The following is a 27,091-nucleotide window of genomic DNA, read 5'->3' as shown; positions in this document are numbered from 1 at the left end:
ACCGTTGGCTTCAGGTCTTTGTACCTTTCTAAGGTTCTGCTCAATAGAACCTTGTTCCCTTGGTTTAAAGGACTTAGCACACATGCTGCTATTTCTTGCTTTGAATTTCTTCCTTGCTTGTCCAACCGACACATCTGCCCAGCAGGCCAGGAGTTGCCAGTGGTGTTCTCAGTTGGCAAGATTTGCTTGGGTTGTCTGATCTTTATAGTACTGGAAACACAGTGGTCTGGAAGGGTGTGGTATCGACGAATGTCTTCCCGGTTGTCTCTAGGCCTGTTGGCAGTCAGCTGCGAAGGAAGGCCAATGAGTCTGTTGGAGATCATTCACTGGGTGCAAACTGTTAGTTAGAGCCTCTCCTACACTGCCCTGTGTGACACTCCAGTCTGGAGCACCATCCTGTTTCACCACACGTGCAGCAGGTAGCTGTGCCCAGCAACATGTCTAGAACATGTTGAACGTGTGGACTGAAGTCTATGCTATACCACAATTTCTGTCCAGTGTTGTGGGTGTAAGGAGTAGGCACTGGGGAGGTATCTACCCAGAAAATTGGGGAAACTGAAAATCTGGAGATGACAGATGGATTTGTCCACCATTTTACTTGTTCCTCGACAACTTGAGTGTTTCACCCAAAATGTCTGACCGACTAAGTTCTTGGGAAATGTTTAAGCCTGGTAGAGAGATATTTTAACAAGGCATGATATCTAGCAATTCATCTTAAGAAAATAAACATATACACTAAGACATATTTGAAGATAATCTTAAATAATTCTATAATAAGAATGAAAAGTGAGGGGGTGGGGGAGCGCACGTTGGGCAGCGTGGGAGAATTCTTCATCTTTGAGGCCTTGTAAGCTCGAAAGCAGCGAAGAGGCATGGTGACATGGCAAGGTGTTTATGATGTAATGTGAAGCTGCACAGCCCAGCTTAAAAGTGTGTTGCAGTATGATTACAATTCTGTCAGGGTTTCTATTTATAAATATCTGTGCAGAAGAGTACTGTCACAGTGAGTCTGTGAACTGTCAGTGATTAGCAGTTTATTTCCCCTTTGTTCCTTACTGTATTTTTCCAGTTTAATAGAGAATCACGTCATCTATAGAAAGCTAACGTGTGTGTCTTTATTTCTCATCTTTATACATATGTATGTATTTGGATATATGTGTACATATTGGTACTGTATAGGTATGTTACTATGTACATGTTCATACATGTAATTGTGAATTGTGGTATCACGACGCTTGAGTTCAAGCAACGCTTGATACTTAATAACAGCTCTAGGCCCAATAATAGTGATGATGGCCACTTGGAAATGATGAAGAGAAGCTGTAAAACTTTTCTTTAACTGAAAAGGTAAGAGGAAATCGAGTATTTTGAAAGCAATGCCTGATTTGAATAACTTTTACCACAGTACATCCCCAGAATTGTTTTTCTCTCGTTATGACCTGCTATTGTTTGTTATTACGAGCTGGAAATTTCGGCAGTGTCTGTAGCTAAACTTCATCCTAAGTACACAAGTATAGAAACACACTTGTAGCTTATAGTACTGTCCTTTGTTCCAGGCAGCTCTGGGGCCCTTGAACAAATCCCCACTGAGAGTAAGGAGGCTTTGTTTTTGTAACTCCTCTTTGATTCACTAACAGATTTTTCTTGAGAAGCTTTCAAATTTTATTTGATATAATGGGGTGCCAATTTATAAAAATCAGTTTTGTCAAAATAGCAGACTTGATGCATCTCAGATGAGCTGAGCATTCATACACAGATAAGTAGAACAAAATCCACTCATCAGATGAGTCTTTCTTTTTGAAATAGAACTGGTTTGGGGCAGTCTTGGCTGGTGAGACCCTTTCACTGTAGAGAAGTCTTAGCCGTGACTCCAAAAGCCCCGTTCAAGTTTTGAGAACTATTTTTAGTAATAGAACTGTCTTATTTGTAGGGAGTTTTCGAGGACTCAAAGTATTTATAAATCTACTGAAATGTGAAGTTGATGAGGTTGTATGAATTGCATAGAGTTTTTTTTTTCAGAGTAGGTAGAAGGTAGCGGTTGAGAACAGGGTTGTATGTTCCTGTGGCTGGAAAGCCACGCTCACGGAGTTGAGTCCTGTGCTTCAGTGTCGATCCTCAGAGACAAAGCAGTGCCATAACTCAGGACAAACCTCAGGAAGACTCGGGGAAATTTCATTCTTTTTTACAAAAATTAATTTAGCCCATCTTATTCACCCAAACTCCTAGGCATCAGGCACCTCTCCATTCTTCTATTTGTGGGTGTTAAGGACATCTCAACTCAAAAATATTCCTCTGTGGCAGGAAGGCTAGATACAAGGTGCTGAGGGGCAGCTGGTTGGTGGAGGAAAAAAAGACCAGTTAGGTCAGAGAGCCCTGGGTTCAAACCCTTGCCCCAGGACTGACTGTTCTTGTCACTGGGAAATCCCTACTGCCTCCAGACATCATTCTGATGAGGCTGATTTGATACCTGCTTCAGAGGATAAAACAATCCCTGCTGAGACACTCAGTGTAGGATTCCCTCAGTATCCCGAGCATGCCGACTCTCGCCCTCTGATTGCAGCCAGCCTCTCCTGAAGTAAGGAAGGCCTCTAGAATGGCAAAAACTCTAGCCTTCACCCTACAAGATCCTTTGATTTAAGGAGTTGTTTAGCCAGAGATGAAGAATGAGGACAACTCAGGGTCCCAGGGATGCTTTCAGATGCCCACCACTGTCGCAGTTACTATGAGGTGTCTGGGAAGAGCAGCCCTTAGTGATGCTGGGCCATCAGCCTGCGCGCCCCGGGGACCAGGCCGTCTACATGGGGAGGCCCAAAGACCCCATACTGTCCACCTGCCTGGGACCATGAGGACAAAAAGCCAGGCATCCCAGATTGTAGCTTGGGGCCACGGAGCAGATGTGCTCAGACCCTCTTGTTCTCAAACACCTTCCCTCTCCTTCTGCAAAGAAAGGGGCTTTTGTTCCTTCCTCTATATGGTGAATGTATAGGAAATGACAACAGAAAGTCTGGGAACAATGGGACGTTTTATTGCCTCCTCGGGGCCCTTAGAGCAGAGTGTGTAGTGGGCCAATCCAGCAAAAAAGCACTCCCTCCCCCACCCCCCTGACAGAGAGTTTCATGTTGACGTAATTGTGCCTGTTCTCTTTCATATTACTGTTTTATTTTTAAAGCAATTAACTGTTTGGTTGGTTGGTTGGTGATGCTTTCTGCATTGCATCTTAACCAGTTGAGGTCTGCTTTCTAAGAACTGGGAGTGCCGGCGGCGCACAGGCGTTAGAACCCTCCCCTTCTGCCTGCTAAGTCGCCTCCAGGCTTTCAGCTAGCCCACCCCAACCTATCCCAGGTCTGTGGACAAAGACGGCTGTAAGCTTTTCCAAGAGCCATCTTAACACTGTGAGGCCAGTGTCACTCATGGGTTCCCACTTCACAGATGGAGAAACTGAGGCTCAGAAAAGTTAGGTAAATCATGAAGGGAGTTGTGGCTCCCTCTGACTCCAGAGTTGCCACTTAGAACCAGCCCTGACTGCCATACCAAAACTTCAGGCCAGTGCCAAAGTGGCATCGATGGAGCATCGGTCTTTGTGTATTCCACTCATTGACAAAACAGTGTCCCACAGTTCAGATGAGGAAAATGAACCTTACTGTGTCAGGATGGAACCGTGGGTCTCCTGCTTCCCTACCCCTTTCCAGTATTGCACAGATTCCTATGTGCCCTGGACAGTTAGCCCATGGAAAATAACTGCCAGTGTTATGGCTCTTGCCCTGCTGAAATGTGAGTTGCTGGGGGCCCAGAACCTTGATCTGCCTGAGAGAACCTTCTTTGTCCACCCTGGTTAAGAAATGAGAGCATTCAGTGTGCCTCAGAGGCCCCGGCTGCTCCCAGGCGCTCTTGGCCCAGGTTCTTGCACAGACCTATGAAATATACAACCCTTACTTGATTCCTTAATGAGTGCCAGCGCAGCTCAGAGGTCTGCTGGGGGGGGGGGGGGGGGGGATGGCAGTGTGGCACCAAATGCTCCATCTAGAACCCTCCTTTGAAAGATTCTGTGGAAGGACGTTGGAGCTGCACACAGCATTCGCTTTGTGCCTTATATATTTGCTACAAAATGTCCCTTCTGTACTTTCCAACATTTACCCAGATCAACACTGCTGGTATGTGTAATGGTTTTTCCAGAGTTCTGTCTTGGAGGTTGTTTGGCTTGCGGGCAGCAGGCCCTGTGGAGTTTGGGGAAATAGCCAAAGAATGGTGTGTCAGTTAGAGTCTATAACGGGAGGTGTGTACTTTTCTGTCTGTTCTCTCTCACAGGCTTTGGGGTTCAGGGGGAGGGGGGAGGCCTCAGCCATCACGTACTGCCCTGTCCTGCCAACCTGGCTTTTTTTTTTTTTTTTTTTTTTGTGAGAATCTCAAAGAAGTGAAGATAAACCTGTGACAGAGTACGTGTTAGCTTGTACTGCCCAGACTATATATAGATCGGGGGGAGGGCGGGGGGGGGGGGGGCAGGAGGGCTGTGGAGCATCTGAGGGAAAAAGAGAGCGTTTAAAGAAAAATGCAGTGGGCTGAAAGCAGACTTTGAAACGTGGAGCCACGGCTGTTCTGGGCAGGAAGAGTGGCGAGTGGACTTGGGGAGGCATGAAACACATACTTCACCGCCACATAACTTTCCTGGAGGAGACAGTGTTTGCCGTAACCACATAAATGCTTCGAAGCCTAGGAAAGGAAGAGCATTAGGAGACTGATCTGGGGAGTGGAAAGCTTCACAGACTCAGGAGGCCCTGCGTCCTGCAAACCAGAATATCAAATGCATTTATACTTTCCAAATTTCTGTTGCTTTTATGTTAAAGCGTTTTAGAAAGAATGTTCTTGCCCAGAGACCACAGACATATTTTCTTGATTTGAATTAAGTGTTAGTTCCTAGACTGAGTCGGTCATGTGAGCCGTGTGTAGGCATGTGCTTTGCTGATAGAGGCAAACTTTCCCTGAGTGAGGCATAAATTCCAGAAGAGGGAGGGCTATTTTTCTTTGAGAGTGAAAGTGGGTTTGAAAGCAAACCCTGATATTTTTGAGTCAGGGAGTGGCAGGGGTGGAGAGGCCCTTTGGGTTCCCCCAGCTTTCCTGATACCCCCCCCCAAGCATCCCCACCCCCATCTGGGAGTTCAACGCCAGCGGAATATGAGCTCTCTCTCCCCGGCCTCAGGGAGCCTTCTCTCCAAGAAGATGTGGATATAGCTCCTGCCCCCAGGGCCACAGGACCCTCCCAAGTGCTAGCGTTGACTCCCTCCATAGAGTCGTCCTTCTAAGCACATGAACTAGAGAAAGGGCAGAGAACTGGGCCACTGGAGATAGTCTTTCAGAACAAGCTAACGGTCAGTTGAGGCTGACGGCAGCAGTTGGAGACGAGGATTAGCGGGAGGTTGGTCTAAACCCAGAGGACGCACGTGCTCCAGCCTAAGTGATCTGTTGGTGTTTCACTGCCCCGGGATTTTTGCAGCCAATCATGTTGTGTGTTGTTGATGTTGTCAACCATTGTCATCAGCCTTAAAAGCCCCTGAGGAGGCTACATCCGTCCTCGGAAGGGCACAGTTGGGTTGCTGGAGTGGTTGCATTCCTACCTTGGGGACCAGTAAGATGGCAGGCAGCGAACAAAAGCAGCCTTGATGAGGGCAAAGCTGCCCAGGACTGCAGCCCTTGCTGGACAGTGAGCCCGGCCTCCCAGGGAAGGTAGGGAAGCACCAGAAGAAAGTACCAGGCAGTAGGCAATCACAATTTAAAATGCCACCATGTCCTTCTAACTGCTGTTCCCATGCTGTTGAGGTAAGATTCTCGGTAGAATTTTGTTATTGAGGGTTTTCGTTGTAGCTGTTGTTTTTTGTTTGTTTAAATCTCACTGTTCCCCAAAGACTGCATCCCCATCCACTGGAGCGGGTAGCATTTTTAATCTCTGAAATGTCTACTATGCTTTTTCCCGAGGAACTATTTGGTTTCCGTAGATTTGGATAGCTCTAGGAGAAGGGCCAAACAACTTCATGACTGTATTCTCCTGTACCCCTTTCCATCGGTCTAGATGTTTATCTCAACTTCCTCCTGTGCCTCAGGAACTTGAAGGATATAGAGGGAACAGGAGCTGCAGGCCCTGTGGACTCTGGGAATGGAGAAAAAGGGGGTGCTACAGTTTAGGGGAGGAGGATCAGCCCAGACATGCGCTGCACGTGTACAAGCGTAAACGGTCCAACCTGGAACAGATATAGTGTTTGAGTAGGTTCTGTGACTCCCTATGCCAGGCTGGTGGCTTGCCTGTGTGCCATCTGTGCCTGTGAGACTCCCTGGTCCCTCCAAAGAGAGGAAAGGGAGTCCCATAGCCCTGGACCTGCCTCTGTGGAGCCCAAGAAACCACTTGTCTATGTGTGGAGACACTAATGTTTTTACTTGTTTTATCTCATCTGTTTTTTTTGTAAATGCCAAGTTGTTTCATCTGTACTTGTCCCTTTGTGTGTTGCAGGATGTCAAAGTCTTTAGTGAAGACGGGACAAGCAGGGTGGTGGAGATTCTGACTGACATGACTGCCAGGGACCTGTGCCAGTTGCTGGTTTACAGAAGTCACTGTGTGGATGACAACAGCTGGACTCTGGTGGAGCACCACCCCCAACTTGGATTAGGTAGGGGTCTGGTCACCTGGCTTGCGCACAGCACCTGGGGACCTCAGTGTGTGATCAAATGGGTATGCCACAGCCAAATGTAAACGTGTCACCATCTCCCGCCAGCCGGGCAGGCAGTTAATAGGTGGCTCAGCACTCCCTCTGGCCCTTGCTTTCTCCTAAACATTGCTCTCCTTCCTTCCCAGTCCTCTCCCTCTGATACTCTCAGAATCTCACCTTGGGTACTCAAAGCAGTAACTTCCCAAAGGCTCAGCCTAGGTGGTAGGTTCTCTAGGACTTGCTTCTTCTTCCAGAGCCCAGCGGGCCATCAGCTACCCATCTCAAAGCAGCTCAGCCTATTCATAGGAAGAAGAGAGCCATAGTTCTCTTGCAGTAGGGACAGGGAGTCAGGATACATTCCAAAGGACTCTCATAGGAATTAAGTGCCTGCATGGCTTCTTTCTGAGGTGATGTCTACACTGCGTGTGTACACAGTCATGTTGCTTGTGGGACAAGAGCATATTTTATACCATAGAATATTTGGAACTAGCTCCCAAACTTGCTGGGGTGCATTCGTTATTTTTTTTTTCCCTCAATTGGTTCATCTCAGGTAAAGAAGCCTGTCAGACTTTTATTAAAGGTGTCTTTTCCACACCAGTTCCTCCCTTTTTAGGAAAAGTGAAACACGTTTTCCAACTGGGCTAGATTTTAGAGAGGATTGTGTGAGTTCTTAAAGTTTTTAAGATTCACCGTCTTTAAGTGAGCAACCCCAGCACAAGCTCCATTTCTGCCTTCTAGTTCTCTCACTTATCTCCGAGGGCGTGTGTGTTTTGTTTTATTCAAACCTACCATTTAATTGAAGGAAAGAGAGAAGGAACGCGGCTGTGTCGCTCTGTAAAAGGAAATCCTGTTTCTGCCGCAGCTCCACAGCAGTCTCTTGTCGGGGCCCACTGGTGAAAAGATGTAGTGCTGTGTGGTTCCTCTCAGAAAGCCCTGTTCACATCTTAGCATTGAGCTGCCCTGCTGTGGATGAGTGAACCACAGACTTGTGGGAGGCTCTTTGTAATGGATGTTGCTCTAGGGTGTGTTTTTTGGGTCCCGGCCTAAAGAGTGGGGCCTCACCTATGCTTGGTGGGGAACCACCCTGCCCCACATTCCTGGGTATCGCTGTCTCCATGGAAACAGCTCTCTTAGGCAATTCTATATTGAGTCTTCTTATTAGGGAGGAGGACACACAAAGGGGAGACTGTATATGCAAGTCTTTGGGGCAGATTCTAAAACAGACTAACGCAAAACTGTTACAGTTGGGGGCATAAGGAGAGCATTCTGATATTTTCAGTTCATATGTGATCTCAGATGAAGGTTTTCCAAACAGTGCTCCTGTGCTGGTCTTCGCCGCTGAACTACTGGACACTTCCTGATGAGCACTTACTCTAAGGCCTCCCTACCGGGAATCCTTCAGCCTTGGTGTGTGGGGACAGTCAGTGATTAAGTCCAGCTAGTGTGCTAGCATAGGGTGAATGGGGGAGCCCCATCTGTGCAAGCGTGTGAGCTGCAACCCTCCAGAATCTCCCCTTCCATCCGGAAAGTTCCACACACACACAGCGACGGAACATAGTCAGCCCGCAGGCATGGCAGGCAAACAGATGACTTTTTAAAGAAATTTTGCAAAATACACTTTACAAAACAGCATTTTGGTGTTCCCTCCCCAGGACTTGAAAGTGGGGTCGCAGCACAGGGTCACTTGGTACCAGGGCTCTCACATCCAGGGCTGGGGAGCGAGGGCAGCAGGCATACGAGGACAGGGCCCCACAGATCCTGCCTGGTTCAGCGACTGAGGAGTGAGCACTGTGGCTTATGTGCGTTAGACAGGCACCCCCAGGAAAGAGCAGTGGCTTTCTGGGGGCTGTTTACAGCTCTGTGTTCCAGTCAGACGCCATAGTGCCGTGGACACTACAGAGTCTCCTTCAGTCCTCCGTGCCCAGAAGGAGCCTACCATGAGCTGGTGTTCCGTCCATAGCTCCCTGACTGTTAATTTGAAAATGCCAAGTGGTGTATTTTCCTCATTAAAATATACGGATAGAAAGAAAGCTGGCAGGCTGGCTGGCTGGCTTGGCATCAAGGTGTCTTAGACACGCTTCCTTGCCTTGTGCCACGATTCCCAGCAGTCAATCTGGAGGCCTGAGACCTTCTACCAGGAGGTTGAGCCAACTGAAAGGCTGCACTGAGCCTTATTCTGTGCTCTGTCCTGCATGATGATCTCCATGCCACCTGGGCTGGACAAGTTTCTGCTGAGGCTCTGAGTAGCTATGTACTTTAAAAGCAAAGAAGTACCGTTTCCTCTTTGACTGGTCCGATGCTCAAGCCCTTCTGTCACAGAGTGAGATGTTGATACAGATGCTGAATATAGTTTCAAATAGTTGAAAAATAACAACTGGCCTTTGAGGAGTCTCCACGTCTTCCGCATGAACACAGAGTAGCTTAGGAACATCCTAAAGCACGGCCTTGGTCCAGTTTTAGCCCTCGAACAGCAGGAAGTTAGTTCACAGGCAGACAGACACTTGAAGGTACCAAGTTGTAGGCCACAGCCGTGTCTCGGCATCCCATAGCGGCCCGAGGAAGGGTTTAGCAGGGTTTCTCCACCGTTCACCAGCTCACTGAGGAAGGAAACGGGAGTTGACGCTACAGCTGGTTTGCATGAAGAGCCACAGCGAGGCTCCTCTGGGGTCACCAGACTGGCAGCGGAGGGAAAGCACGATCCTTTAGAGCTGCACAGGCCAGCTTGGTAGTCACTGGTTACCTGAAACCACAATGGGGCCCCGTTTCCCCTGCTCCTTCCCCAGGCTCCATGTCCCCCCCTCCCCCGTGTGTACGTGCAGTCTGTGTGCAACCCTCCCAGACAGCCACTATTGCGGGCCAGAGCTGTATAGACCGTAGCACTGGTCTTAGCTGGGAAGCTCTCCACAGGGTCCTTTGTGCTCCTCAGAGCTCTTGGGAAAGCAGAACACTTTTTGATTTAGAGCTCGCCACTGCGTCCTTACTTAGGCGACAGCTACCTCCCTTTCCTACTCTGTATTTTAAATGGAAAAGTAATTTATTCTGTAAAACAACCACCCACAGATTATGGGGTGGTTGAGTTCTGTTTTCAAGTTTGTTTAGAATATTTTCTCTGAGTAAAACTCCTAATGGAATTCACTGATCTGTTTTTAGACGAGAAAGTCTGTTTAAAATGAATGAACTTAAGCCTGGCTGTTTTTTCAAACCATGCATCACAGTTTTAGTCAATGCTTAAGTTGTATGTGGTTGTTCGCCTATGTCTTGAGGAAATATAACCCTTGTGTAAACATAAGCGCTCATGTGTTAAAGGGAGAATTCTCCCAGATAGAGGTAAATGGAATCTATTCTAGGTTTGCGTCAAGCATGGCTTTTCATGTTCTGTGAGCTTTGCATTTGCCATGGGGACAAATTTTGGTTTTAAATATGTTTCTACCAAGATGTCTCCTTCGTACAGCATCAAAATTAAGGCCAAGGATTGTTAGCCCAGAATGTGCTCTTCTTGATAACAGAGGTGGTTCTCATAGAGAAGTGGCCATGGTCACAGTTCTCCTCTGTGGACAGAAATTCTTTCTCCCAATTCTGAGACCCTGTTAACTTAAAGTGGCTTTTGCTCAGCATCTCCCTTCCTTCCCAGATGAGACTCAGCTCTGACAGCATGAGACACGATAGGGATTTAGGATACCGCCCCTGTGTCCACTTAATCTGTGTATGCCTGGCTGGCATCAGGTCCCACACTGAGCCTGGGGTGGACCGACTGAGACAGTTTATTCCTTTGTCTGATGTGGTTAGTTCTCTGTCACTACCACCTCCATCATGGCTTTTCAGGAGCTCTGTGGGAGGAGCTATGTCCTCCATTCCAGAGCAGAAAAGCACAGCTCCTCTGAGCGTGTTGTATCTATCAGCGAGAAGCAGGCCGAGTTCTCTGCGCTCCACAAGAAGGAGAAGTTCGGAGAAGGAGCTAGCCAGCCTCTCCAAATCCTTACATAAGGGGTACGCACGCACACGCATGTGCCTACCTGTACAGCCTGCACAGTGAATACTCTGTGTGGAGCATGTTCTTTTCTTTGCCTTCACACATAATGCAGCTGATGCATACATTCCATGACATGGCCAGTGTTAACTAGCTAGGTGTGAAGGGTGAATGCTTTGTACATCCCATTGCTTATGGTATCTTGTCCACAGCTCCCCTGGTAGTGTTGACTCCAAGTGCTTGTCAGTACTCACTTGAATTTTGCATTTTATTGAATTTTAAGACCTCTTTTAGATATCCATCAGCTTGTTAAAGACAAGACTTAAATTTAGTGTCATTCCTGACATACTCTTCATTCTCGGGGCTTAAAAAACAGGTTTTGACCTTGGAAGATTGTGCTGAAGTTTCTGCCTCATCTCACATGTGATGTTTCTCCCTACAGAGAGGTGCCTGGAGGACCATGAGATTGTGGTCCAGGTGGAGAGCACCATGCCAAATGAGAGTAAATTTCTGTTCAGAAAGAATTATGCCAAGTATGAGTTCTTTAAGAACCCAGTGGTAAGTCTCCTTTTGGGGTTCACGTTGGGACTCGTGAAATCTTGGCGTTTGTACTGGGGTTGAATAGAACCTGATTATCAGATGACGAGCTGAGACTTATGGACCATGTGGGTACATGGGCTTAAGAAGCTGTGTCGCCATTTAATGAAGCAGACCTCACACACGACGCCATCATAACTCGATGTCGTTGAGACTGGTGACAGAGACCGTCTCCAACTGCGGTCACCTTGTTGTTATTTATTTTGTGGTTGTGGTTTTCTTTTGGTACTGGGGTGGTACAGGTTTTGATGAAAGATGAGAATGCTGTTGTTTAAAATACAGATGACCACGATCGTACCCGGAGAGTGTTTAATGCTGACAGGCTGTGCCGTCTGTAACGCGCTTGTTTCTTCTTTCCCTCTCTGTCTCAGAACTTCTTCCCGGATCAGATGGTCAATTGGTGCCAGCAGCCCAATGGCAGTCATGCTCAGTTTCTGCAGGTAAGGAGAGAGACCTGAGTCCCTACTGAGATAGCCTGCTGGGGGTCTGAAATACAGAGCCTGAGTCCCTACTGAGATAGGCCTGCTGGGGGTCTGAAATACAGAACCTGAGTCCCTACTGAGATAGGCCTGCTGGGGGTCTGAAATACAGAACCTGAGTCCCTACTGAGATAGCCTGCTGGGGGTCTGAAATACAGAGCAGACGCGCCCCAACTGCTTCTCAGGAGACTCACAGCATCATGCCCACCCTCCTGTGGCAGCCATTTGCTTCTCTCCATTTCAATACTCACTGTGTTCGATGCAATATCCGTTTTGCTGGGGTTTTAAGGAGTTTGAAGGAAGAAAATTTTGCTCAACACCCACCCCTAAGTATTTTTAATAATTCAGGAAATATTAGCTATATGTCATCACATAACTGCTCTCATTTTTTTTATATGCATATTGCCTAATTTTAAAAATTTGTCCCTCCGTAGAACTTTCTGAACACCAGCAGCTGCCCTGAGATCCAAGGGTTCCTGCAGGTGAAGGAAGTTGGGAAAAAGTCTTGGAAGAAGCTGTATGTGTGCCTGCGCAGATCTGGCCTTTATTACTCCACCAAGGGGACTTCAAAGGTACATTTGAAAACATTTTACCCCCTCCGTATGCTAGGTATGCTTGCTGTGAACGTGGGCTTAATTTTTAAATGCACCCAAACCTCTCTTATGCTAGTGTGAACTTATTAATGAGCAGCTTTTATGATGGCTATTCGCAATGTGACCCCACGCTTTGCCTGGCTGCTGTTTTGCAGGAACCGAGACACCTGCAGCTGCTGGCTGATCTGGAGGAGACCAGCATCTTCTACGTGATTGCTGGGAAGAAGCAGTACAACGCGCCCAACGACCATGGGATGTGCATCAAGGTACTCCACTCCGCAGGACGCCGCCCACCCAGTGTTTGGCGGCAGAGCCTCTTCCTTTGCACGGAAATAGTTCTTACACTGGCTTTACTGTGTGCTTAGGATCTGGTGATTTTTGAATAGTCCAGGTGCTCATTGAAGAAAGTAAACACATGCCCTCTGGAGTACTCAGTGGCCTCAGTGACTTAAGGCCAGGTAGCTGTTGGCCTCCTGCACTGGGTGCAGCTTTTACCTGGTCACAGTAAGAAGAGGTAGAAGCTGGTTAAGAGGTGGGGGGGACTCCTGACCTGACACCCGATTATCATCATCACTTTGCCACATGGCCCTGTCTGTCCTTTGTGACTACAGGGATGGAGGCATACCCCTACCTCCCTTGGGCTCTTAGCTCCACCTCAGCACCCCTGCTCAGTGGTGTCACTGATACTCACCTGGATTTCCACTGGTAATCATCCTCAAGACCTCTGGACACTTCAAAAGGTCCTTCTCCATAACTCAGCAGGCAGTTACGAACGCCAGTGTCCCTCCACACACTACACCTTCTCCTCCTTGTCCCATTGCGCTTGCTGTGTTCACAGCCTCGTGGGGGTTAGTTTTGCTGTACAGCTCCCAAAATTGCTAGTCAAGAGGGGGACTCTGCTTCAGCTGAGGGACTGACTTGTAGCCTCAGCTAGCTCAGGGCTAGTCTGTGACTAGTAGTCCTTAATGAGGGCTTTGTCAAGCAGGTGGTGGCTAAACTGGACCAGGGGCATGTGTGGCCCTTGCTCTGCTCTCTGCTCAGGTGCCATCCAGCAGACTGCCTCTGGTTTGGGGCAGCCTTCTCTAACCCTGGGCATCCACTTGCTCACCGTTGCACTGGTGGGGTTTTCATTTCTCCTCCAGCCAAACAAAGCGAAAGTTGAGATGAAGGAGCTGCGTCTGCTCTGTGCCGAGGATGATCAGATCCGTTCTTGCTGGATGACTGCCTTCAGACTGCTCAAGGTATGTGCCTCAAGCTGGCCTCAGACTCAGAATCTTCCTGCCTCAGCCTTCCTAGTATTTGGAGTCGAGTTGATCCTGCATTGAGTTCTAGTGTCCCAGCTACTCTGCAGTTGTCATTTGATCCAGTGATCCACAGATGCCAAAGGTCTCAGGATTACACTTGTGTTTCTGGCTCTGTGTGTGGGTTTGCCTGTCTGTCCATTCCTTCAATCTGTCTATCCCCAGGCCTTTTTTTATACATCTTTAGGCAGAGTTGCAGTAGATGGCCCAGACTGGCCTTAAACTCTCTCTGTAACTCAGGCAGGACTTGACTGGTCCTCCTGCCTTCCACCCATGTGTACTCTCTCTTGTTTCTGAAAAGGCACTGAATGGGCTCACAGCAGCCCAGATAACAAGCTGTCAGGTTGTGTCTCCTCAGGATCAGGGTGCAGGTCGGGTCCTTGAACTTGATCCCTCTCAGACACTCTCGCCTGCTAGAAAGGGGCTGTTTTTTTTTTTTAAAAAAAAAAAAAAAAAAAAAAAAAATCTGGAAAAAGTGAATTCAACACGGAGGTTTCCTTGCTTTATTACATTTGTGAACATAGACTCCTAAATCATCGTGTAAAGTCCTCTCCCACCATCCCTAACCCTGCCTCATTACCATTTTTGATTAGTGGACATGGACTTGGCGCCAGCAGTGTTGAAACAGTAATTTATATCACGTTGTGATCCTGGAGCTTCGGGGAAGGATAACTTTGTTATTTAAAATTAACCAAGGACCATCTTACATCTTTAAGTGCTTGCATAAATATAAAAAAAAAAAAGGGAAAAAGAGGCATTGCTGTGCTCAGCGTTACAGATTTCTTAGTGGCCAGTGCAGGACGTAGGGTCAGACTGCGCTCTTCATCCTTTCCTAGTCCATCATTGAGTCATTTCTTGGCCACAGGACTGTGCCAACGTGGTAGAAAGTTGTAACGGTTACCTACTTCTCCTATTCTCCCTCCTCTTCTAAAAGTTTCTTAAACTGATGTAAAAATCCCCTCCACAAAATGTCTTGCTGTGTCAGCACAAGAGCCTGTCATTGTGGTTGCTTTGGTTTTAAATTACCCCGCCCTGAAAAGGCAATTAGGTTCATGTTCAGCAAGACAGCAGACCACCAAGAGGCACGGGGAGCCTCCTCTGCGAGAGCACTCTGACAGTAGGACCAGCACATTGGAAACAAAGAAGAAATTCACTGCAGCCCTGCGAGGCAGCTAAATGCGGGGATCAAAGCCTTCTCAGCAGTGAGAAGGGTATATATACAAAACAAAAGACCGCACTCCACGGAATGAGGTCAGAGAAGCCTCGCCCGTGGAGCCTAGGCATGCCAGGAGGGGCGAGAGGCTAGGAATCACAGAAGGGTTTGGGTGGCCCCCTGTCCTCAGCCTTCCCTCTACAGACGTCCCTATGTGCAAATACTCCGCTCCAGGTTCTACTTTAGATGCCAAGACTTAGACCTACAGTTCCACACAGCTAGTCCTCAGTGACTGGGGGGAGGAGGCATGTCCTGCTCATGGCGAAAATGAAACACATAAGACCAGTGGGACATGTTTGACCTGCAGCCGGCTGTGGTTCATAGTGAGAGTGCATCCATTTGTAATCCTTCAGTCTGAGATTATGACCACCTTACCGAATGACGTTAGAATACCCTTTGTTTCAAAAAACATTATTGAGACCGAGTGGAAGCTTTGGTTAAATTTTTGTGTATAGGTGATAAATCAGTTGATAAACCTTAAGCACTCGGAGCTTTTTTTTTTTTCTCCCCCCCAAATTTGTTTCTTTGTCATGTCTAAAATGTGAGCATTGTGGATTTAGACTCCTTGCATTCTTTCCCTAAAGAACTCATCAAATGGTTAACTCCCCAATATGATAGACAGAAAAAAAAAGGCCTGATTTTTTTTTTTTAAATGCGGCAGATTAGAGTATTATGGATTAACAGGCATCCCCCAGTCTCAGTAGCTTGTAACAGCCAAGAGTAGCCTCAGCCTGGGTTCCCATGGCCTCGGGAGGGTATTGTCACTCCCCAGTTAGAAGCTCCAGCCTATACTGGCCTTTGTCACCTCTGAACCAGGGATATGGGGCCATCAAATCACAGGGCTGCTGGAAGGCTGAGCCTAGTTGAACTTAATAGATTCCTTTCCATTAACATCTGTGCTAAATAGGGTGCGCTCCCAATGCGATTCCAGCCCACCCCCATTAACAGGCACCTCTGTAAGTTTGTCTTGCATGCCCAGAGCTGAGCTGCAGTCTTTGAAGCATTCTTCAGCCCGGACTCGAAACCTTTTTGTTCCCTTTGCATGAAACAGTAAACTTGCTACCACCTCACTTAAGAACTTCCACGTCCCACTCAGTTACTAGAGAAAGATCTGTCCTTTTATTCAACGTGTTGGGTCTTCCAGGGTTAATGGCCAGAATGAAAACTAGGTAATAAAGGAACTCTGTCAGCGCACAATGGGTTCACAAAGCAAATGGCTTCCTTTCATTAGATCCCCAACTCAAACCCATTTGTGATGTTAAACTCCTGTGAACTTTATTGATGTGCTTATGGTTCTTTATTATGTTAATTTATTAATTAGTTTCTTTAGGGGAATGTGTGTGGGCATGTGTGTGGAGGTCAGAGGACAACTTGGGGGAGTCAGTTCTCTCCTTCCACCATGTGGGTTCTGGGGACCAAATTCCAGCTTAGTGACAAGCACCTTTACTCACTGAGGCATCTCGCTAGCCCAGAAGGACATTTTTTTCATGGCAAGCTCTGAATGTGGAGACGTGGCTGTTGTCTCTGTACACAAAGAAACAAAACAGTCCACTGCTACCTTAATCCTCTACTGTTTAGGAGAGTCACATTTAATTTGATGTGAATAGGAAGCCAGAGTACACTGCAGTGAAGCAGGCAACATTGTTAGGTCATACTTTCTTTTCCTGAAGCAATAGAAGGAATTACAAAGGAAATAACATGAATTGGTCTATACATGTATCTGTAAAGCCCAGTCAACTAAAATAAAAGGGGAAAGGAAAGAAAGTACCTCTACAGGCAGCTGGCACTTGGATGGCTAATGGCTTAGCAATTTCAAGACTTGGTGGGAATACAAGAACCACCATGTAGGCCTTCATATTTTTAAGGAGAAACAGTGTGAATTTGTGATCTTTAAACTACAAACAATAAATATGAAAACAGTCTACTTCCTTAGTAACTGAGATTTTTTTTTAAAATCCTATTTAAAAATATGATGCAAATGAAGTCTAATTTTCTACATGATGCCTACTTAAAGAGATCTATTTAAATTAATTTATAGACCAAGGATAGAATGCAAAAGAAAATCAAGATATATCAGTTGAGTAATTATAAAAGTATCGTAAGTTACCATTCCAGCAGAACTTCAGAGGCAAATCTTTAATGTTAAATACTTTTTTTTTAAAGTAAAGCTTAATTAAGGTCAGTGGTCTTCTTGAAGGCATTCTAAAAAGGCAAGCAAGTTAAGCCAGATAAAGAGCAAAAGTACTGAAAGGGAAAAACATATATAAGGGTAATATACTCCCAGATTTGTGCCATTCCAGATTGAGTGACCCTTCTCAGAAGTACTGTGGATTTGGGCATTTTATGACAAGGAATATTTGCATAAACATAATGAGATGTCATGCAGATAGGACTTATGTCTAAACACGAAATGTGTTTGTCTCACACGTATATTTTACACATGGCCTGAAATAAGTTTATACACTTGCCTGGGTTTTAACTGTGACCTATCACACAAAATCAAATGTTGGATTTTTCTACTTGCGCGCCTATATCATTGCTCAAAAAACTTGGTTTTAGAACACTGTAGAGTTTAGATTGCCACTGTGTTATGGGGAGAGACGTGCAGGCAAGCTTGGGAGACACTCTATATCTCCCTCTTCCTCAATAATGAACTAGGGCTACAGACTCAGCAAATGTTATAGTGAAAGGGATAGGTGTGAGTGAGGCCTGAAAGGAATCCCGACGAGTGGAGTCAGGTACAGCGAAGTTGAATCTACTAACAAAAAAATATATGGTAACACACCCAGAGCATTACTGGCTGGGGAAGCTCACCCAAGCCTTAGTGTGGACCCCAGTTTCCATGCATTGTTGGCCATATGGACCTATCACTTATGTGGCTGGCCTTAGTCCCTAGCATGGCCCCAGGCCCAGCATGAATCACATGCTTAACATAGGCTCTGTGGTCTGGCCCAAGGCCCCCAGCTAAACACTTATATCAGGCAGGCCATTTTAATGACTCAGAGGTCATCTCTCAGAAGCTGAGGCAAGCGTAACCCCTCATTTCCATCTCTCCATTTATCTCTACACCCAGAAACCATATTTGCTTGACTGGCAAGATGGCTCAGTTGTAAAGTCCTTGCCATGAAAACAGAAGGACCTGAATTCAAATCCCCGTCACCGGCAACAGCCAGATGTGGCAGTACATTTCTGTAACCCCAGTGCTGTGGGGAGAAAAGGGAAGGCCCCTGGGGCTCCCGGTTAGTCAGTGGGAAACCCTATCTCAAAACATGACTGAGGAAGACACCACCCAGCATTGACTTCTGACTTCCCCACACATGGACATACACACAGAGAGACCACACACAAGCATATACTTGGATGTATGCAGCCAGCCTTGCCTAACCACAGACTCCACATTCTCAGAACCAAGCAAAACAGATGAGAAATGCTCTTTTAATAAAGTTATGTGTGAGAACTGGGGAGAAGGCCCAGTAGGTAAAGTGCTTGCTGTGTGTTTTCCTTTACATCTTCCCTGGGTGCCTGCTTCTCAGACACTGACTTTCTGTCTTCCAGGGGCTACCACAGCACCACAACGTGCATCTTTTTAACTTATTAAAAAGCCATGTAATTTAGTCCTTTCACCACAGTCAGGCTGAGAAAGAGCTTTCTTCATTGCCCTCACCACCTATCTGAAATGTTCTTGTTGGGAATAATCGTTCTCTGTATATTAAAACCCCCTCAAGTGCACGGCCGCTGTGCTTCATAGACTCAGATTTTATTTCAGTCATCCACTTACTTGCACTATAATTTTTCCCAAACATGCATTCCTCTCTGGGGGACTAGAAGAACTCAGCTCTTAACAATCCTTGCAGTGTGGACCCAAGAAACTCTTAGTCTTGCCTACGTTCTTGAAGGAACAGTCCACTAGCATCAGTTACTACTGCGTCCTCGCCATTCCACTGTCCTTTGAATTTCTTCATTTATGTAAAAATGTTGACTATCTGGTCTTGTTTTGAGGTTTTCTCTTTGTCTCTGGTTTTGTTTTGTTTTTAGTTCGCAGTTTCCTCATGATGTGTCTGATCTATGCATTCTTGACTCCTTAGTTTGGTGTCTTCTCAACAGTGTGGGGGAATTCTTGGTGCATTTTTACTTCAGACACTTGTCCTGGCCTGTGCACTTACACTCGTGGAGAATAGTTTTGTCATGTTGTACATGTTTATGCGCTCTCGGGTGCAGGTACTGACCCTAGTCTTTCCTCTTCAGTATGGAATGCTCCTGTACCAGAACTACCGCATCCCGCAGCAGAGGAAGGCTTTGCTCTCTCCTTTCAACACACCTATGGTAAGTAGAGGACCCTCAACAGTTAAGTACTATGGGAACCTCATTGCAGCCTGCCTTACCTATTCCAAAAAAGTATCAGCCGCCACTTGGAGCTCTCCAGGAGCCATTTTTGTTATCTTTGGCTCTTGTTCCTTTAAGTCATGGGCCCTGTGGATGTGGAAGTCACTCCCTGGTGAGGATATCGAGAATATATATAGCTTGCTCCCTAAAAGCACAGAAATGCGCTATATTACCAATGTGATCTTAAAGATCCCTGTTCCTGGGAGAGAACAAGCAAGCCAAGTCATAGAAGAGTGTAGTGTTTGCTTCCCTGAACTGATGCCCCCAAGCATGGTCTGCGGTGAGGAGTTGGGGACAGATCACCCAGTCTCCCTTCCTTCCCTCCTTGCTTTCTTTTTAAACCACATCCAAAGCCATGTTTGCCATTTTTAGTGTGGTTCCACTGAAAACCCTGCAACAGGGAACTCTGTAGCCCCTTCGCAGAAGTCTTGATGATTGTTTCGTGGGGTGCTCTCCAGCATGCTACCCTGGCTGCTTTCTCTACATCTTAGACTCTGTGGCCTTTTGCTTTACAGCGCAGTGTCTCTGAGAGTTCTCTGGTGGCAATGGATTTTTCTGGACAAATTGGAAGAGTGATCGATAATCCGGCTGAGGCCCAGAGTGCTGCCCTGGAAGAGGGCCACGCTTGGCGCGTAAGTCACTAGCCCCAGACTGGTTGGAACTGGTTATACACAAACACCCAAACTCTCCTGGTGTTGGTGGGAGGGGGGTTGGGAGTAACTTTAGGAAGCAGTCGGACCCCGGGGCCCTCCATGCTGTCGGCCTTCCACACCACTCTGTCCTGAGCTGTTCCTGCTGATAAATTACTAGTGGCTGTTTGTAGAGGGCACAGGGCCAGACATCCGCATGAGGACTCCACGGGGAACAGTTCTCTCACTAAGCTCAAGTGCTGAATCTGCAGATGGGAAGATTATCTCCCAGCTCAGGTTTCCCTGAAATTTAAAGACCATGTGCAGAACACCTGCCCAGGGCTCTGCTTAGAAGACATTCCCAGTCCTGTAGCCATAGTGTGGGAAAAGGGCAAAAGTCTTCAGCACAGGGACTCTGGAGAAAAATGTTCTGAGAACTGCCAGAATTTAAAGAGGTAGCCTGTGCTGCTTTGCTGAGAGTCTCCAGAATTTACATCATAGGTAGTCTGGACAAGAAACATGCTACTGCCTCAGTGCTAGTTTGACTAGAAAAAACCAAAATGCATTTGCTTTATTTTCTTTACCATTTGGGCCAAGAAACTCTTTATTCTTCATAGTCAGGTGGTGTCATCAGAGTCTAGGGGTTTGGGGACACTACTCAGCCCCCCTGCCCTGGACAGTAGGTGACTTGGTACCTTGGTCTCTCATCTTTGCTAATGTGGGCATTTCTTTTGCAGAAGCGAAGCACTAGGATAAATGTTCTGAGCAGCCAAAGCCCTCTTCATACTTCTACTCTGAATTCAGGTGAGCGCAGCTAATGGCACTGTATTGTATGTAAAGGCAAAGAGGATCCCATCTCTGAACCTCTCTGAGCTGTGTGAGGTGCTACTAGAGCTGAGGTCCAAGTTTGTCATGGACTCTTGGCGGTCTCTCTGCAGAGGAGCCAGGTCTTACCCTCTCTTCTCCTCCATCTTTCCCACAGTGATTCACAGGACTCAGCATTGGTTTCATGGACGTATCTCCCGCGAGGAGTCTCACCGTATCATCAAGCAACAAGGACTCGTGGATGGGTAAGGAAACTCCACTCTTGGAAGCTATGATCTGTCGAGCGCACACTGTGATAAGCACACATCTCCGCCCCACTACTCACCGTTCCCTGCAGAAACCAGCTCCGAGGCAAAATATGCTGGCCAGGCCACGTTAAGGACAGAGATGATTCTGAACCGTCCTGTCCTGGATGTATCCAGATGTGCCCTTTACCCCTTAAATGAAATTTAAATAGAAAAGATGAGGTAGTGAATGAACAGGGAAAAAAAAAAAGCAATCACCAATACCTTTTTACTTACACACTTTAGAAAACTGCCTTTTTCAAAGACCAGGTTGTCATTGACTTAGCCCACACGAGGCTTGTTTCTCACAGTCAGGACTTCTCAAGTAGATTGTCTCACTACTGAGTGGGGCAGGACAACAGAGGACCGATGGTTTCACTCATGTGTAGAGTGGATGATGGGAGCCATTGGCCAGAGTGACTGGAAGTAACGTGTTTATAGCAGGTTGACCTACAAGCATTCACCTCATACCTGTCACAGGGTCAGCAGGGCCAGCAAGAGTCTGGACCTCAGGGTGCACACCATCTCACGGCTGCTCTTGTCCCAGTGTCATGGCTATAAGCCCATTTTGATCAGGCAGGTCAAGCTGGTGTGTATATGCATACGTGTGTGTTCATACATGGGAAATTCATTTTGGGTTTTAAAAAGAATCAATAATAAATTGCTGGTTTCCCACTCCACAGGCTGTTCCTCCTGCGTGACAGCCAGAGCAATCCGAAGGCATTTGTGCTGACTCTGTGCCACCACCAGAAGATTAAGAACTTCCAGATCCTGCCTGTAAGTACCAATACCTTCAGTACCTTCCTTTGTCCCTTTCCCAGTATCCTACAGTGAAGTCAGAGCACCCAGTGAGTTCCTCTGTAATTCTGATACTGGCTCCCTACCCACCGTGTTTTCTGACCTACCTTGCCAACTTTGTGTGTGTGGCTCTCAGGAACAGAACCATGAGCAGACAGATTTGCTCCTGATCACAGGTTGTCCCCCAAGGTCACATCCCCTAACGTAGCAAGTGTTTTCTGTGTCTCTGCAGTGCGAGGATGATGGGCAGACCTTCTTCACTCTGGATGATGGGAACACCAAGTTCTCCGACCTGATCCAGCTGGTCGACTTCTACCAGCTCAACAAAGGTGTTCTGCCCTGCAAGCTGAAGCACCACTGCATCCGCGTGGCCTTATGACCTCCTTGCCCTATCACAGAGGCTGGAGGCAGCAACACTGGAACGGAGAAGAGAGGCCTGCATGAGGGTGAAAACACACACCTACTCCCACCCACGGACTCAGAAAACACAAAGCTTTTTTGATCGGTACCAACCGACCAACATCAATTAGTTATTGGACTTCACCAAGATTTACCGCTGCGGATCAAGCAGGACCACCTCCCCCTTGCGTCAGCCATTTAAATGGGGGGGAGGGGGAGGGAAGAGATCCAGTGCAAGTGTGGGAAGAAACTGGAATGACAATTTTGATTAGGCCATGTGAGGGTGAAAAACCGCAGAGAAGTGATTGGAAATGAACTCTTGCCCTGGAATAATCTTGACATTTCAAACCGCAATGTTTACTTTTTTGTATTGATCACTCTTTTGCACTCCTTCTTCGTTGTTAATGTTGTACTCAGCCTATGGTAGGAGAGAGAGAGGATGTGGCTTTGCAACCCAGATGAGACAGAGAGTTTTTGAATTAGCAGACTTCAGCCTGAAAAAAAATGGGTCCCCAAAGTTTTCTTGAGGGCATCCTGCTTGCCGCAGGTTGCCACAGTGTAGATTTGGCTCCTCCTACATTTAGAGACCCCAGTCTTTCCCATTATACTTGAAAAGCTTTTGGTTTTTAAAAAATAAACTAACAAAATACAAGGTGTCAGTTGTGGTTGACACCAAGCATGTTTTGTGACTCAGTCCCGCTACCACAAGTCTGGTCATTGTTGTTGTTGTTGTGCTGACGTCTGGTCATCTATTATCAGTGTGCAGACCTTGAGACGTCTGGTCATCTATTATTATCAGTGTGCAGTCTCGTCCCCCATCGTGCAGGAGACCTCATCACTTTGGAAAACCCACTGGTCCCCAGCACAGCACAGCTGCATGACCTCAGCTTTCGACTGATGTCAGCAAGCCTTCTTGGAACACATTGGTATTCCTTGTGGATGCCACCTAGTCCATCTGGGGTGCCCCGTGCCTCACATTTTCACAGCCACCCACTGTTGTAGAGTAATCGCTGCCTTTGCCCTCTGCAGTAGCCTCGGTCATTTCAGTTCTCCCACAGGGGTGGGGTGGGGTGGGGTGGTGGGGTTAGATGATCTCAAGAGAAAATGTCAACTTGTTGGCCTTGTGCTCTGTCACTCTGAGCTTTTTGGTGATAAAGATAAGGAAACACTGCAGAGGCCGCAGCATAGGCTGGCTTTGAGTCTTTGCTGGATGACCTCTGCACCCTACTGATAACCCCCTAAGCCAGCAGATGCAGGGTGTGCAGAGGCGATGTCTTTGCTAGCTTAGGGTGAGAAGTACCTCACAGTGGTTGTGAACATTGGACAGTTTTGAGCAGCATGATGCTTGCTTCCTCCTCCAAGAGAGGAGTCAGAAGGTGGCTGGAGTTGTTGTTGAGTCCCCTGAGCCCCATGGAGGGACCCTCTGTTGTCCCCTTTAATGATTTAGCAGACGGGACTCACTTGAGAAACACACAGACAACCGTGGTGAACAGGTTTCTTTTCCTGACACCACACCTGACTGGCCCTTTGAACCTGAGCTAGCCACCGGATTGCCAGTCCTGATTTATTGAAGTGCTCCCCAGGGAGCACGTTTGATTGCCCTGCGTTGCGGATGCGCGCAGTGGAAGATAGATGTAACAGCGCTTTGTAAACAGGTCAGCTGCGAGCTGGTCCACAGTATAGAAACACTGTAGTTCACAGACCACGCAACCGTGTTTCCACGAGATGTTGATTACAACAAATGAAGAATTTTTTTTTCCTTTTTATCATTTTATCATTTTATCATTTTACCTTTTTATCTTTTTATCATTTTTTTCTTTATTTTTTAGTAAAACATTTTTTCGTAAGCGTTAAGTGCTCAATTGCATTTCTCTTTTCTTTCGCAGCTAGTTAATCATTCAGTTGACAATGAGATAATCCTCAAGTTCATGCCTGGCAGCAGGCTTCCACTGGTCTTCCCCTTAGGGACAGATAACGGACATTTCAGTTTTACCATACTCATTTCGCTTTGCTGACTTAAGGTCAGAACTTTACGAAACAGACAGCAGACAACTCTAAGGTTTCTTTCTCCAGTTTACACAGACCAGTCCCCACAGTGCATAACCGTTTTCTCTTTTGGCTCTACAGTAGACAGCTAGGGCATGCATCTCATATTTATAAGTACGCATTTTATTTAAAAGGAAGTATAGGCTTGACTCTGGTTCACAATTTTGTACGTAGCTGGTTTGACGTAGTATTTTGTACATCCCTAGCCGAAGTGAATTGTTGAAGGCTGCAACCCGCCTTGAGTATCGCAGACTTCAGTTGCCCCGAGCTCACCAGCCTTTGCACAGGCAGCTGGGAATTCCACCTGAACAACAGCTAATCCCTGGGCTAGTGGGTACCCAGCTCCCCCTAGCCAGCGACAGAAGGACATTTGACTTTTATTTTTGTATTTAATTGACATGAATGTAAAGGGGACAGCTCAGGGTTGTTTTGGAGCCTGTTTGACTTTGCAATCTCTGCCTGTGATTTTCTTTTCCAAACGAAAACTCCGTGTAGCCACCCACCACCTGGACTAAATTGAGAAGGAAAATGCCAAATGCTTTGGGTTTTTAGCGTTTTTTTTTTTAATAGGTAGGCTCTGTTATATCATTAGGTGTTAAGAGTTTCTGGACGTGTTTTTGTTTGCTTAAACTTTGAAGAAATATGTGCCTCAGCTTAGGTGTTTTGTCTCCTCCCTTCTGCACTTAAATACCTGACAGTCTGTCCGATCACTGCGCCTTCGGGAGCGCAACTAGCTCATCGTAGATTTGTGATGTCATAGTGCAAACTGCGGACGGAAAAATTGACCTGACATGTAACCGTTTTCAGGGGATGCGGAGGGTGTTCATTCATAGACAAAACCCTTTTCCCGCGTGCTTTGCTTCACTCTGCGCTACATAGCTCTTTGGCTCGTGAACCTACTTGTAAACTTTCAGGTATTTTTGTACACATAAGGGACTGATGTTCTGTTTCTTGTTATTAGAAATAAACATTAATAAAGTGTTCTTCATTTCCTCCTGTGTATTTATTTACGCCGTATCTAAAAACCAGGGTGGGGGTAGGGGTTGGGTAGCTCACTGGGTAAGAGTGCTTGCTGTGAACGCAAGAGAACCAGATTTTAGATCCCCGGTACCTGCGTAACAGTCAGGCGAGATTCGGGGCCAGCTCACCTCTGCCAGGACATCCCTGCCAGCCTCTTCCTGTCCCTCGTCCCACAAGAAAAAAAAATCACAGGCTTGTGGAGAGACGGCTAAGTCCGTGAAGGGCCTGCCACACAAGATCAAGATAGAGGTTCCATCCTGAGAACCCACAGAAAAGCCAGTGGTGGCACACACTTGTCATCCCAGTGCTGGGGAGGGGAGGTAAAGCCAGGTCCCTGGGGCTTGCTGGCCAGTCAGCGTAGCCTAATTGGTGAGTTCTGGATCAAATCAAAGAATGTCTCATAAAGTGGATGGAGCCAGGCGGCGGTGGCTCACGCCTTTAATCCCAGCACTCGGGAGGCAGAGCCAGGCGGATCTCTGAGTTCGAGGCCAGCCTGGGCTACAGAGTGAGACCCAGGACAGACACCAAAACTACACAGAGAAACCCTGTGTCAAAAAAAAAAAAATTAAATTAAAAAATAAAAATAAAGCAGATGGCACCTGAAGAATAACACCCAAGGTTAACCTCTGGCTTCCATATTCAAAGGAGCACAAAAATTCCTGGACACCTATATACCCAGGACTAGGAACATACACACAAGGAATCACAGACCTTCGAAGGTTTCAGAGAGTCAGTTACCCACAAAGGTTTAACAAACACCTCCAAATAAAGACATTTTTTTTTTTTTTTAACACTTGGACAAAGTCGTTAAAACATCAAGGACCCAGGTTGGCAAGTCAGACATTGAGAGGGCTGTAAAGATTGCTCAGCAATTGAGCGCACTGACTGCTCTTCCGGTCTGGTTCCCAACATTCACACGACAGCTCGACACCGCCTGTTAACTCTACTTCCAGGGAAGCTGGTGCCCTTTTCTGACCTCAAGCACCAGGCGTGCACATGATGCGCAGACATTCATGCAGGCAGAACATTCACACACATAAAAAAGAGTATTTTTTAAAAAGACATTGACCCATGAAGAGAGTGTGGTGCACTCTGCCTCTGCTGCCCTAGATCCTTGTGTGAGGGCTCTGAGGGTGCCCGTCCACGTGCGCTAGAGTTTCATGTCCTGTCTTCATGCCTCCTCCAACACCTACCCCAGTCACCCGCTTACCAGGGCATGTCGTCACCTGCAGCGTTGGTAACGCTTGTCATCTGCTTTGAGAACGAACACAAGTCCCTGGGGCTATGCGGATGACCTGGTGCAAAGCACTTGGGGGAACCATCCAGAGCCCACCTCGAAGCCAGGCCGGTGTGGCAGCTCTGTAATCCCATTCGGAAGGCAGTCACAGAATCACTGGGACAAGCTGGCTAGCCAGACTAGCCAGAATTGGGGGGTTCTGTGGGAGACACTGTGTCGGTAAATTCAGTAGGGAGCGATCAAGCAAGACAACCAATGTCTGCTTCGGGCCCTTGACATGCACACCATACATGTGAATCTGTGGTTGCGACAGCGTCCCTCACAAAAAAACAAAAACAAACAAACAAAAAAAAAAAAAAAAAAAAAAAAAAAACCGGCAACACACCTCTCCTCATCATGATACAGCCCTGTGGCCCTTCACAGGTCTCCAATAATGAGAGCCAAGGTGGGTGAGGACCACCAGGCCAGCGTTTCAAATGTACTTTGGTCACTCCAAATAGGATGACAGAAGCCAAACAAAGCACACATGGGAAGAAAAAAAAAAAAAAAATGCTCAGAGCACAACCTGAACCTTGATTTCACTACTTTATAAGTGCTTAAAACACATCTCCTGTGCCAGACACAGGTA

At 46.9% G+C, this 27,091-nt stretch overlaps 1 protein-coding gene across 10 annotated transcripts in view; it reads left to right on the top strand.

The window, feature by feature from the left end:
• Grb10 (growth factor receptor bound protein 10) overlaps positions 1 to 25,198 on the top strand; it is a 105,009-nt gene extending 79,811 nt beyond the window's left edge. For all 10 annotated transcript variants that reach the window (XM_076546010.1, XM_076546013.1, XM_076546007.1 and 7 more), the window contains 12 exons: positions 6,497 to 6,653; positions 11,102 to 11,217; positions 11,628 to 11,696; positions 12,170 to 12,307; positions 12,484 to 12,594; positions 13,471 to 13,569; positions 19,088 to 19,165; positions 19,741 to 19,857; positions 20,592 to 20,658; positions 20,837 to 20,924; positions 21,647 to 21,740; positions 21,994 to 25,198. In XM_076546010.1, the coding sequence (XP_076402125.1) occupies positions 6,497 to 6,653; positions 11,102 to 11,217; positions 11,628 to 11,696; positions 12,170 to 12,307; positions 12,484 to 12,594; positions 13,471 to 13,569; positions 19,088 to 19,165; positions 19,741 to 19,857; positions 20,592 to 20,658; positions 20,837 to 20,924; positions 21,647 to 21,740; positions 21,994 to 22,140 (1,281 nt within the window). In that variant the 3' untranslated portion in view covers positions 22,141 to 25,198. The remainder of the gene's footprint in view (positions 1 to 6,496; positions 6,654 to 11,101; positions 11,218 to 11,627; positions 11,697 to 12,169; positions 12,308 to 12,483; positions 12,595 to 13,470; positions 13,570 to 19,087; positions 19,166 to 19,740; positions 19,858 to 20,591; positions 20,659 to 20,836; positions 20,925 to 21,646; positions 21,741 to 21,993) is intronic.
• The last annotated feature ends 1,893 nt before the right edge of the window (positions 25,199 to 27,091 follow it).

Source organism: Peromyscus maniculatus, chromosome 10 (assembly GCF_049852395.1).
Source record: "Peromyscus maniculatus bairdii isolate BWxNUB_F1_BW_parent chromosome 10, HU_Pman_BW_mat_3.1, whole genome shotgun sequence".
Taxonomy (NCBI): domain Eukaryota; kingdom Metazoa; phylum Chordata; class Mammalia; order Rodentia; family Cricetidae; genus Peromyscus; species Peromyscus maniculatus.
This window is presented reverse-complemented; position numbering and strand designations above follow the sequence as displayed.